A 13,133-nucleotide genomic window follows, 5' to 3' on the forward strand; every position below is an offset into this window, starting at 1 on the left:
ATTAAGTCACTGAACAAATACATAAAGTACTAGTAGTGGGGGTTGCTCAGGAGCTTATGCCAAACCATTAACATTTTAAATGTAATGTTTAACATCCTCTGTATAAATACGATCTTTGGCATAAATTCATACTCTTCCACATCATTCTATTAATCTCACCAACTGTATATACAGCACTAAAAATTAATGAAGGTTTTTATAAGCTGAATATTAATAAGTAACATTCTAAGAAATATCATCACATTCAATTCATGGCACACAATGTAAATTACTATTTAAATGTTAAAGGCACAGTGAAAATTACAAATTACACATGTATCAGTGTATTTTTAACTACTGTTGTTAGCATGCATTATATTGGTACACACATATGTTTTATAGTGTTGCAATCGTATTAGTAAGAGGTGTGATTTTAGCTGATATAGTAATACTTATGAATGTAACATAAGAAAATGAAATGTGTGGAGAGTTTCCATCTAGATTTGGTAAAGAGTTGTTTAGGATTTTGGTTTTGTTTGTGGTTTTTTTAATGCTGATTCACTGAAAGTGAAACCTTTCCATGGAAAGGATTGGTATTGAAAAATCTCTGGTTTTATATAAAGGGAAAAAAGTTCTTAACATTGTATACTTTTCACATTTATACAAAAAAGATCTTTTTTCCTTCAAATAATTATGTATTTTCTAAACAACTAAGTTTAACCTTTAAAAGGTTAAAATGTTTCTGACTCACTCAGCATAGTTTTCTTTCTTGGATCAAAGGCTAATGAAATATTTAATATTGACTTTTCAACTCCCCAAGTGAGGTAAGAGTTTTATTGTCATATCTTGAAAATTTTCACAGGAAGTGAAAATTACTTTCTGCCTAGCAAAGTTTATTTTTTCTGTCTTGCAAAAGTCAAATAAATATTTCACACATGCAAAAAATAAAATAAATAAATCATAAGAAAAAAATCATGGTACAAGTATGCCAGCCAGGGTGGATGCACCACTTTATGATACAAAATAAATGGCAAAATATCTGTGTTTAAAAAAGCAAGCAGAGGAAAACCCTCTCTTGCTTTTGTTTGTCTGTTCCAGACACTCAGCAGGACTGTGGGTGTAGTGAGGGTCTTGTAAAGAGCCACCCTGCCAGTGAAACTGCATTTTAGTAAGAATCTGTGTAATGGTCACCACGTAAGCAGCAACTTGTCAGGACTGGGCATTTTAAGGCAGCCTGGTCAGCTGAAGGCAGGAGCCCACCAGCTCTGCTTGTGCTTTGAGCTAATGGGAAGAAAACTGGTGGGGTCCCACCACTGGAGAAGATTTGTGAGGAAAAGGGCAGTGATACAGCTCTGGAGCTGCCAATTGGTGGGACTGCAGGTAGATCCAGCACGCAGGAGTCATTCCGTGCCTGCTTAGATTTGCCTTTAATTAGACAATTTTCCCCTTTTCTCTGGCTGTTCTCCAGAACAAGGGAACAAAAAAACCTGTCAAGGTAGAAAATGTGCTTGTAAAACCTTAAAAGGCAGTTGATTCCACGCCCCATGACTGCGATTACTTTCAGCTTTCTCTTTTTGCTTCCTTCCTTTTTTGCATAAAGGACTAAGTTGCTAATAAAACAGCATCCCTTTAGGAAAACAGGTGGAGGGTTTATTTTTTTGGCTCCTGTCCTTTTGCCTCTCACTGGTGTCGTGGTCACTGTATCTACAGGCAAGCTCACCTTTCCGAAAGAGTAGATCTGACGCTTCCAGTCCTCATGAGCAGGCTCTGAACCTCCTGAGTGCTTGTTGTCAGTCCAGAGAGAGAGCCATGATGGCTAAGAGGAAGGTCAATAGACTCGGAACTGGTGTGAAGGCTAGTCATGGACTGGTAACTTGGTGTGTCCTTACTGCCCGCTGAAGAGCTGCTCAGGTTTGCAGCCCACACCAGAGCACCTGATGTGAAAGAGTGCACTGAGGCGGGACTGGAAGCCAAGGAGTGACTTAAGCTTACAACATCTGCATTTAAGTCCGAAGGTTTACTGAAGAGGGGGCTGCTGCTACCACTTTGCCCACCTGCACTGCCCATGCTGCCTGTGCCCGAGGATGGCGATTCCAGGCTGCCTTGCCGTGCCAATGTGGTACTAGGGCTGGGCATTGCCGATGTGGGTTTCACACCTTCAGTACTGGGTGCAGAGGCAGCTTTACCACTTGCCTTGGCACCAAACAACCTAAATGTAAAACAAATAGCTTTAGAGAAACTGATAGCCACATTAAACATTCATGGCGTAACATCCTAAGAGCCAAACTACACATTTTTAATTACTGCTACTAAAATCATGCCTACCTAGTTGATCAATCGCATCGTAAAATTAAATTCACTTAACCATATCACAGTAATCAGGGTTTGTTTCATTAGCAACAGCTCTCATTCGCTCCTGTTCAGATGTGCTCTTTGCACAGCCAGACCCTCAGAGAGAGACGTAAAATAAGCACATTTTTGTCTTACTAGCACATAAACAAATTACACTTTCACCCAAATGCAAGAATTAAGCGTTCCCATGGCTAAATCATTAGCTTTCAAACCCTTCGCTTCTCAAATCAGCTAAAATGGTTGCAACAAACACTTGTAAAATCCTTCATAGTTTAGTAAACTTCTAAGTATTTGTGTAAAATTTCCCTCTCGTCATTCTTTTGCGCAGATGGTCATGCGGTTATTGGTCATGTAGTAACCGTTCAGACAGAATAAACTGCACTGGAGCTAAATCGACTCAGTTTTTCTCCAAGCGCAGTGATAACAGAGGTGTATTTCAAAATTGCTTCCAGCAATTCTATAGAAGAAAATTCTAGAGTGATGATGAAAAAAAACCCCAAATCTTCTAAAACTCTTGAAATAAAAGGTCATGAGATGACTTAATGTTTTATTGGAAACATTTTAAGCTGCAGTTAAGATGCAGCTCATAAATTAATAAGAAATAAATGTAAAACTTATCGTGATGTAAGGTAAGCATGGCTAATAACATAACAATCCATTTTATATATTACCAAGCCCACAAAAATCAGCTGCAGCTGCCCAGCAGCCTGGAGATGCTGTTTTGGTAATTGGGCACAAGAGGGCACTATTGGCTTTTTCGCCAACAGTGCAAATGCTCCATCCCAGTTTATACTTCATCCAGATTTATACTTCCAGAAATGTTACAATGCGGCATTTCCAATTGAAATTTAGCTTTGTTTGTGATGAAAGATGTAGAAGATCTGTAAAGATAATGAAACATTTGTAGCTCAAGCTGCCAACAATGTGAAAGCACATGCTTTATTTGGCTATAGAGCTCTTCAGTTCGACCAGACTATGGCATCTCCTGGTCCAGTAACAGAATGTGCCTGAATGCAGCGCCCTTCTTCCCTTTGGGGGTTTATCAGAGCATTGACAGGGAACTTTGCATGTGCCTGAATATTCATTAACAACTTAGAACCACAGAATATCTTGAATTGTAAGGGACCCATAAAGATCATCAGGTCCAACTTATTCTAGCCTTCAGACTGTCGTTATGGGAATGTACCTCCAATGCTCAAGCAACAGCCATTTCAGGTCTGGGGAGGTATTTAGGCCTTAGAGTAATAATTGCATTTTGTGAAAAAATACTACCCTTTTTTTTTCACTTGGTTCTTTCTTTGTGGCAAAATATGCCCTGAAAAGGCTTTTTGCCCAGTGCAGCAACACATTGAAAATCCCTACTTTATACACTACAACTTCAGGAATTCACAGAAAAGCACTAACCTTCGAAAGGTGGGTGAGGCAATATCTGGGTATTTGGATCCTGGCTGCCTAAGTCCTGGAGTGCCAGAGGCGCTCGCCGAAGTTGGGCTGGATTTGGGGGAACCGGACAGCGAGACGCTCTCGGAATCGGACACGGCCACCTTCTCTTTTTCCTTGTCCGTCTGGTTGATGGTGACGGGGCTGGACCGCCCAGACCCAATCTTGCTTGGCTCTCGCAGTTTGGTGGCAGCAGCACCCGCAGACTTGCTGCTGACGTTGGAGTCGATGCTGCTGGTGCTGGAGCGGTGGCCACCCCTGCCAGGGATCCCGCTGCCACTGGATTTTGATGGGCGAGGCAAACTTCGATACTGCAGAGTCGTCTTGGAGTTCACGTGCAGGACGCCGTCATCCTGGTTCTGGGAACCGTCTAAGCTCGTCTTCCGCCCTGCATTGGACTTCCCACCGATGGCTGAAGATTTTGGCATTTTTCCTAGAGTTGCTGACCCACTTGTGATAGTTGCTCCGCTTGTGGTGATTATGGTAGAAGATCCCATCCCGGACTTCTTGAATCCAAAGGACCCTGTAGCAGTTGATCTCCCAATGCCAGAGGGAGGTTTTTTTCCTTCATCACCGCTGCTTTTTCCTGCATCCGACGGAGAGCGCTGAATGGAGGCTCCTTTCAGGGGAGTTTTCACTTTTTCTGAAGCCTTTGCATCATCCGTTTTTCCTAAATAAAAGTATATTTGAAAAGGTCACTTGTGTTTAAGCTGTAATGTCTCGATATCTAATTTTAACACTATATGGTTGCAATTTCAAAATGAAAAAAATACACAAATAGAAAAACTACCCTAAGAAAACAGACCAACTTGGTCTTCAGTCCCCCAGCAGCAGTCAGTAGCAGGTACGATACACTATAGGTAAGTGTTAAGTATTAAAAGCTTGACATTCTCCTGAGAACTTCCAGCTTCATCTATAGCTGGAGAGCACAGATGTAGAAAATTATCCTGAATGAACTGTAAGGAATTTTATTTGGCTTTTTTTTTTCTGTTAATAGTATTTCTATATGTAAGAAATAATATTTGAAAATAAAACATTACATGGAATTCACATTTCCAGAAGTATGACATAAATTATTCATGTAGAAATTAGTGGTCCTTATTGAGTTCTTTGGTTTTCACTGATTACATTTTTTTAGCTTATAACTAAGTTTGTTCTGGTTTTAGTTACACAAAATTCTCAGGGAGAGATTATATTATCATGGCATGAATCTTCTTGACCTATAATGATATCAATTACATGAGTTAATAGTCTTTGTCATATCCTTGATATCTTTTCAAGATTTTTGATTTTGAGAGGCTGTCTCCAGTATTGCACAGACACATACATATATACCATACATTTCTACATAATGTTATTGTGACATTCAGAAACATTTAAATAAGATATTCTCTTATATCTTCAAAGAAAATACTCTCATTTTACAAAAAGACAAAAAAAGTTATTTCTTTTCTATTGTAATTTCTCTTTAAGCATCTATTGTCTGCTCCTAATAAGGAACAAATATTCAGCATGATAAAGTTTTTAATTCACTCTTCAAGTGATTATGGAAGTTTTGGAGGTGGGTGGCCTAATTTCTCTTAAGGTACTAAAATGTAATAAAGAGCAACACCTACAACTCAGAACTGAATCCACTCATGTTTTTGTCCAGTGCACATTTTATGCTACACGAACACATGCACACACTAAGATACAGATTAGACTCCTGCACAGCGAACACACAAACTATTAGTATATACTTAAAAAATTAAGGCCTCAGTTCTGTGTTGCACAGTGGCTGCTCATCTTCAGCAAAACAGATCTGGGAAACTTAGCTTGGCACGTGGTAAACCTTTTAGTACCTCCTTTTTTAATTACTATTACAGGGGTGTCATTTCTGCATCTGTATGACCACTGACCATGGCAATGCTTCTCAGGAATCATGTAGACCAGAGGCTGACCAATGTTTAGCAGTTCCAAATTGCAAAGAAACAAAAGAGGCTCACAAAGGATTTGAATTTATTCTGAGGAAATCTTTGTTAGTTGCCTTTACAACTAGGGGCCAAAGCATGCTCATGCAGTATTTTGTCGAACATGAGAAAAGTCTAAAAAATAAGCACTGATATTTCCCTAGTAAAATTATAGATTCAATGGTCTTAATAATGATGTCTTGCATTAACTTTGGATTTTCTGCTTCAAGACTAGATTGGAGAAGTGGTTGCTACTTCAGAGAGGCCTTTCAAAATTAGCTAAGAAGTAATCTAGCACTGAAGAAATTGCATAAAGAGATTTTTTTTACAATTTTTATCTCTCTAGAGTGGTCTACAGAATACTTGCAGTATCTGGAATGTGACAATTCAGCTTTATTCAGAAACACTCATTTTGAGTCCCCTCACTTAAATGTTAAGTCTTTTTATCTCAGCTTCTAATCTTTGGCCCTTTCTATGCACATGTTCAGTTGTCAAAGGTACAGGTTTTCTACAGAACAACGATAAGGCAGAGATGAGTCCAAAAATACTTTTAAGAATTCCGTAACAGAAACTGACATACTCAAATGATAGTAAACCAAAATGCAGTCACAGTTGTTGTTATGGATACATTCATGTGCGATTAATAAATTATTAGTATGCAGTGAAGCAAACAGTTACAGAGATGAACAAGTTCGTATATTATTACCATCTTGGCTCGCAGTCATTTATGAGAAGAACTACCAATATGCTTATGGTTCCTTATGTCTGTCACAAACTTATAATATATGTTTGTCATTTTTAGGCCACTATAGATTCCCTGCTGCTCATATATGAAGTCTAAGTATAAAGCCATAATTTTCAGTGCTGTAATCTGAACTACGGAAGTCTCCTACCCGGGGTCTTGAGCACACTTGTTCCTGCTTTGTGCCTGGACTGAGTTGTTCCTACTTGTGCAGTCATGCCTCTCCTCCAGGATCCGGTCTGCGAAACAGAGAGAGATGCTTTCTGCCCCCCCTTCTCGGACTCTTCAGACAGCCCCGAAGGAAGGCCTTTCCACTTGCCAGTGCTGTCTATGCTGCTGTCAAAGTCTTCCTCTGGTTTCTTCAGTTCTTCAGTGCTGCCCCAAGTTTCGGTGTCCGTAACTGAGCGCTTCTCCGAGTCCGTCTTCAGCTACAAGAGATTTGCATGAGAAACGGTCAGTCTCAGCATCTTCAGTATTTGCTGATTTCTTAAATCACAGGAGGGGAGGAGGATTAGCATACTGATTTATTCGTAGCAAGGGCCACAGAAACTTCCCTTCTAAAAGATAAGTATCCTGGTCCCAAAAGTTTAAAAACATTCCCACTTTGGGAAGACATTTTCCTTTTTACTTTTATTTTTGAAAGGTTTCAACTCTTTCCTTCATAGATAAACCATAATGAAGTGAAACGTAATTTTGTCTATTCATCACTGGCGATCCCCTCACCCCTCCTCAACTCCCTCTGACTGTCACTGCGCTGAGAGGTTTTACTAAAAGCTTGAATCTGGGAATTCCTAAATATACTACTAAAATGGCCTCAGCTTGGTTTCATACCTTTTCCTACCCAAGCCTTCCACTGACCGAATTAGGACTATTCCTCCAGCAGCACCGAGTATGTCGTGCCACCAGTGGGAAAGGGTACCATCTTCAGCAAAATTATCAGTCCAACAGCTGATGGCTTTTCTACTGGTTTGTCTCCACTGAAACAAATGGTTTCCAACAAGAAGCTCACTCTAGCTATATCAGCTAGTAGAGCAGCTCAAAGAGCGGCTTTCAGAAGCACTATCCACCGGTGGGGTGAGGGTAACCAGCTGGGGTCACGCTTCCTCTGAAACTCAGACCCATGTGGAAGATGCCCAAGTGAGGATCCAACACCCCTGCGGCGTCAGCTTTCCCTGTGTGCTGATAAGTGTGTGCTGCAAGGAGCAGCCCAACACGGCAGCCAACGCAGAAGCTGTGAAAGCAGCTTAAATACAAACCCTGACCCTACCCTCTGTCTTTGACAAAGCTCGCACTCTTTGTGCTGACAGGCTGCTCGTTGTAACCCTTCCTCCTGCAGTTTTCTGCAGGCTCCTGACCTCAGCCTCAAGCCTTATTTGCACATCAGTTTCTCGCCAGTCCTGCTTGCCTCTGCCCTTCTTTCTTTAACACCAAAACAGCGGTGCTGCTCGCAGGTATCACCACAGCCCTGTCCTGACACAACCAGCCTAACTGGGACTGCAAACTGCATCGCGTTCAGAGGAGGGCTGTTTATTATTCTGTGTTGCCACAACTGCTTCTCCACTGAGATCCCTCTCTGGCTATTTCCTAGGCACTGCTGTCATAAGTAGGATTAATACTGATTAGATGACCGACAGAATAATCAGTTGCTGTTTACATATTTGTCATATGAGGTGTACAAAATGCAAAAGCTCTCTGCACTTCCATAATTTCATATGTGCTTTGGAGAGGCTAGCACAGGTTTTGGGTAAGGATTGATGGGAAAAGAGCCCAAGCAGATGTCAGTACAAATATTTCAGGGTCCTTCAGAAGAGGGTTTTCGTTCGTGTTATTGTTACAACATGTGTAATGCTCCCAGACCTTTTCTCATAAATGAATGGTTATAAACACAGAGCTATACATTTTTAAAGCAAACTGCATCATTTCCAAGAAATGACATTTATAATACTTTATAAAAGACTCTCTTCACCATTATGGGAGCTGAAAAGTGATGTTAATCCTCTTTTAATAAGAAAACAACAACACAATATGCAATTTCTGCCTCAGGCTATAGCCAGCCTGCACTGCTCCAATCACTTCAAAGCCTGCAAAAGGGATCTCCGTGTTGCATGAGTACATCCTACACCTGGAGAACAGCTGGCAAAATACTTATAATTTGTGCTCATCTCAGCTTCTGGCTGAGATTGCAGGCTAGCATGGGGTATACTGCTTTCTGATTAATCTGCCTAGTAAAGGCAGACCTGTAAAGGTCTGTTTTTAGCTTTCATAATACAAAGTACCTCTGGCAGGAAAGCAACATTTAAGCATGTGCTGCATCTCTGTCTATCACTGAATAAATTGCAGACGCTATCTGGTTGAGTATCTAGAACCTGAAATCACTCAATGAAAAACCCACAAAGAGTTAAATATTCAGCCTGAGATTTCCCAGTCATGATGACGATGCAGTGGAACAAGTAAGCCAGGACTAGCTGGCCGTCACTGTTGATGTGAAAGGGAAGAGGCTGATTTCCAGTTAGCAACCACAGGAGACCCTGCTGGGGTGGGAAAGGCAACGGTAAGGACTGAAGAATGTTGACCTCTGTGCCAGTACCTTGGCATGAGTATGATATCAGAATGAACTCTTCTGCTGCAGATTAAAGTAATCTTCATTCCCAAAGTAACTTTATTTCCCCATTGTCTGGAGGAAATGACAAATTCTTGGTTTTCTCCTGTTGACAAAGTCTGCCACAACATAAATCTACAAAACAGATTTCTGAATTGCAGGCACTGGCTGCCTGCAGGACTCTAAATGGAATTGGAGGTGTCAGTCTTATGTCCTGAATACTTGACATCGAATCACTGGAGGCAACAACTCTTCCCCTATGCTGAGTGTTCAGTCTTGAAGTTCTCTGCTTGTAAACAGATGACAGGGCAGAGAATACTTTTCTATTGGCACTAAATCTTCTGTTTTTCTTTCTTTCTGGGGAGAACTGAATCCTGCAAGCATTCTGTTGGATGTTTCTCATCACCTGCAATTTTGAAGGGAGCTGGGAAGAAATACCAGGATACCTGGCACAAGGGCTTTATATATATACATACACACATATGTATGTATTATGTATATAGCTTGTGTCTGGATGCTGCTCAGAACTCTATTTTGACACCGTGCATTTTTTTTTTCCTATAATTCTGCATGCTTTTGAGGCATTGCAAGAAACCGCAATTAAAACCTACTCACCTGGGCGTGTGTGTTCTTCCTTGAAGAGGCAGTTATATTGGAATAAGAGCTGACAGATGAGGTGGTGTTCAAATCATCAGTGCTGAGGTTGTCAAGAGTGTCACTGAGGCCACTACTAACTGAGCTGCTGTCATCCCAGCTGCAGAGAAAGGAGCACATCTACTTTACATATCGCATGTTAATAAGCAGAAAGTATCTCAAAATCAATAGATGCGATTACTTATTCTTCAAGAGGTTTACCAGAAAATTGTCAGTGATATTTCCTAATGTACAATGAATATTAGTCTTCAGGCTTTTTAATTAATTATTCACTCACTGTCAAGTGGTTGTTTGTTCAATTAACGAAAGACCCAGGTGCCTTTTAAAAAATTAACATCAGCAAGCACTAGTGTAAGTCATTAAAACAGGTTGTTTCATGCTTCATTGCCGTCACATTCGGTACACTGGCAGGGAAATCCATTAAACATACCTGGTATTGCTAGCCAAAGCATTATCGATAGCCCAGAGAACACCTGATGGATTTCCACGCTACAGAAAAATAAAAGGAGTATCTCTTCTGCAGCCTAAGCCACCGTCAGCAGGAAGACAGTATTTCTAAAAGTTTTATTTTCTTGTCTTCAGCCTATGTCTAGTGGGTGCAATGTCATCAGAATATGATTCCCTGACAATACAGTCACGAGAGTTGACAGAGAACATGTTATACATTTCTCAAGGGAAACACATGCTGTCAACTCTTCTGCTTTGGGAGACTAAGGCAGAGGATGCAAATGAGAGAAAAGCTACTCTTACAGAAATGTCATTTACCTACCCTCACAAAAGCCTTGCTTTTGCATGGAAGGGAAGTTTATCTGTGTTTCTCAGACCTTTCTCTACACAATTGCTTCCCCATAGTGTTACACTATGACTCTTAGCTTATTGCCATATACATCAACATACTTCCAGTTTTGCTGTGTCTCCACCTGTTAATCTTGTTTTGGATTATTCCCAGGCCACAGAGTTTGAATATATATTCACCTTATCACTTGCAGTAGGATTCACCTCCTATCGTTTTAGCTGTATAAAAGTTAGATATCTCATTTAGGCTATCTATCCAAGTGCCCTCTCTGACCAGTACAAACAAGCAGGCTCCTCTAGCAGGCAATTCATCCCGGTTTAAAATATCTCAGGTTTGGGGGACGAACTGCCCACTGAATGTGCCTCTTTATGTCTTTCCCTCTTCCAGAGAGGAGAGGGTTGAAGAAATCTGTTGTAGACACAACTTCTGGAGAGAAAAAGCTAGGTGACATGTTCGTGCATGCTGGTAAAGTTCAAAACACAAGTGAGAATGCATAATATCCTGGTTCTGCTGTAGCCTGCATCATGAGCCACCCTTTATGTCAGAGTCTACAGTTCCTCCCCAAAAAATCTAGATTTCAGTCCCACAGTCTAGTTAAAGCTGAGTATTATTGCTACTAGTCATTCAGAGCAAACAAGGAAAATATCTGCGAATCCTTGTTTTACACATGGTGTTTTGGGAGATTAAATTCACTTATCCACTTGTTTATGGAAGGCTTTAGAAAGTCAGAACAGCAGTGACAGTGAGCTGCATGGTACAAAATGTGTGCTGATGCACCAGAAAATTCAGTGTACTAGTCTTGTCTCATAGCAACCGCAGCAAGCATTACCTACATTTTGTGAAAGGTAGAAAATCATATTAGTAAGTCAGCTTGGTGACAAGATGCATATATTTCAGACCGCAAGAGTTTATTACAGTGCTGTGCTTTCCACCACTGAGTACAACGACTACAAATAAATGTCTTATGCAACATTTCCAGGTAATATACACAAGAGTGATTTAATAATACAATTTAATACCTAAGCAATAATAATATCATACCTTGTAGGCTGCTTACATTCATCTAGGAACCATCTCTGAAGCACTAGTCATTTATACTTTCTGTATTTTTCACCGTCTAATGTGATACAGAATTTCACTGATCCTAAAAGCCATTATTCGAACGCTGTGTACCACATGGGTATATACCTTGTGTAACAATGTTAAGACTGAGAACGTTAATAAAGGATAAAAAACATAAATAATTTTAAATGTAGTTAGGTTTTAGAAAAGATAACATGCCCTCATTAAAAGACAGTTTAAAAAACGAATAAAAAAATCATAAGCCAGATACAAAATGAGATACATTGGGTACTTTCACAAGCAACAAGAACTATTAATGTATGCCATTCATGTCAATTAATACTTGTCCATCAGTTTCCTGAGTCTACCCTAAGGCCCTGGGGACCAAGATCAACGTTTAATTTTGTTTCTTTATGTTTGTTTGTTATTCTATTCCATTCTAATTTTTGGTACTTCTTTTCATGCTCCTTTTTCTCTGTAAGAAGATTCACATTTTCTAAATTCTGAAATAGTTCAGCTGATTCACAAAATATAAATACGTTGTCTACAGATGAAGATTTCAGGCAGAAATGACTAGGATAATGTTACCTTTCTGTGATGGCTTCTCTGTGGTGTTTCACACTCATCACACCTCACTCATCAGTGGATTATTAGTGGGTTCTGGGAATACTCAATGGCCATCTTGTAAAACACACAGATTATTTTGACACCTCCACTACTGATCTTTCAGAGTTATCACTATATTTGTCTGAATTTTTTTGTTATCATATGATAGTGCTCAAGATGTTTTCTAAATTTGTGGGCTTCTAGACCCCCAAAATTCTGCTAATATTCAGTATGCCTGTAAAAAACAGGAATATCCAAAACCTCTTTCTTTCCTCGATGGCATTTTTCTAAGCACTGCTAGAGAAACTGATTCTTACTTGACACAATGTTTTGTACCAATATTTTGAAAATACACAGCAAAAAAGGAAAACTCCAACAAAACAGACCCTATCAACCACCATTTTGGCAATGAATATCACTGTCCTGTGCTTATTTTAGTGCATTGTCCAGAGTTGTTTTAACTTGTTCAGGGAGCTAAACCTTTTCTCTTTTGGCACTTATAGTTTCCAACTTTTCAGCCCTCATTCGCCATGTCTAGAAAGTATAGTTGCTATCAGATGAGTTAATATAATTTCTGGCTAAAGAAGATGTCTCATTTATAATTTGTGAAAATTCATAATGGTTCATTTTCATTTCTCCTTTAAACTAGCAAATGTATGAGAAACAAATCTGGTAAAATTAGATGTGCATCACATTGAGACTGAAAACCCTTTCCTGGGAGTCTGCAGCAAGTTCTGGCTGTAATTTTTGTTCTTGTTCCTCCTACCCGCTCACCAAAACAATGCTGATTGTCAAAGTATACCTGAGGGACGTAGTGTAGGCTTTTAATATCCTGGCTAAGATTTCATTTGCATTTTATCTCATTTACTTTTCTCTTTTTCAGGCGTCCTACAGAGTTTATGACAGGCCAGATGAGTGCTGCTGTTTATTAATGCCTGACACCACTTCCCTTCT

At 39.9% G+C, this 13,133-nt stretch overlaps 1 protein-coding gene across 14 annotated transcripts in view; it reads right to left on the reverse strand.

The window, feature by feature from the left end:
- The window catches only part of NAV3 (neuron navigator 3), a 563,756-nt gene that overhangs the window by 58,643 nt on the left and 491,980 nt on the right, over positions 1 to 13,133 (reverse strand). For 13 of the 14 annotated variants that reach the window (XM_075427918.1, XM_075427911.1, XM_075427912.1 and 10 more), the window contains 4 exons: positions 9,677 to 9,815; positions 6,614 to 6,890; positions 3,736 to 4,441; positions 1,700 to 2,188 (listed from right to left, as the gene is read on the reverse strand). In XM_075427918.1, the coding sequence (XP_075284033.1) occupies positions 1,700 to 2,188; positions 3,736 to 4,441; positions 6,614 to 6,890; positions 9,677 to 9,815 (1,611 nt within the window). The remainder of the gene's footprint in view (positions 1 to 1,699; positions 2,189 to 3,735; positions 4,442 to 6,613; positions 6,891 to 9,676; positions 9,816 to 13,133) is intronic. The other variant, XM_075427919.1, reaches the window with a different exon arrangement.

Source organism: Opisthocomus hoazin, chromosome 8 (genome assembly GCF_030867145.1).
Source record: "Opisthocomus hoazin isolate bOpiHoa1 chromosome 8, bOpiHoa1.hap1, whole genome shotgun sequence".
NCBI lineage: Eukaryota > Metazoa > Chordata > Aves > Opisthocomiformes > Opisthocomidae > Opisthocomus > Opisthocomus hoazin.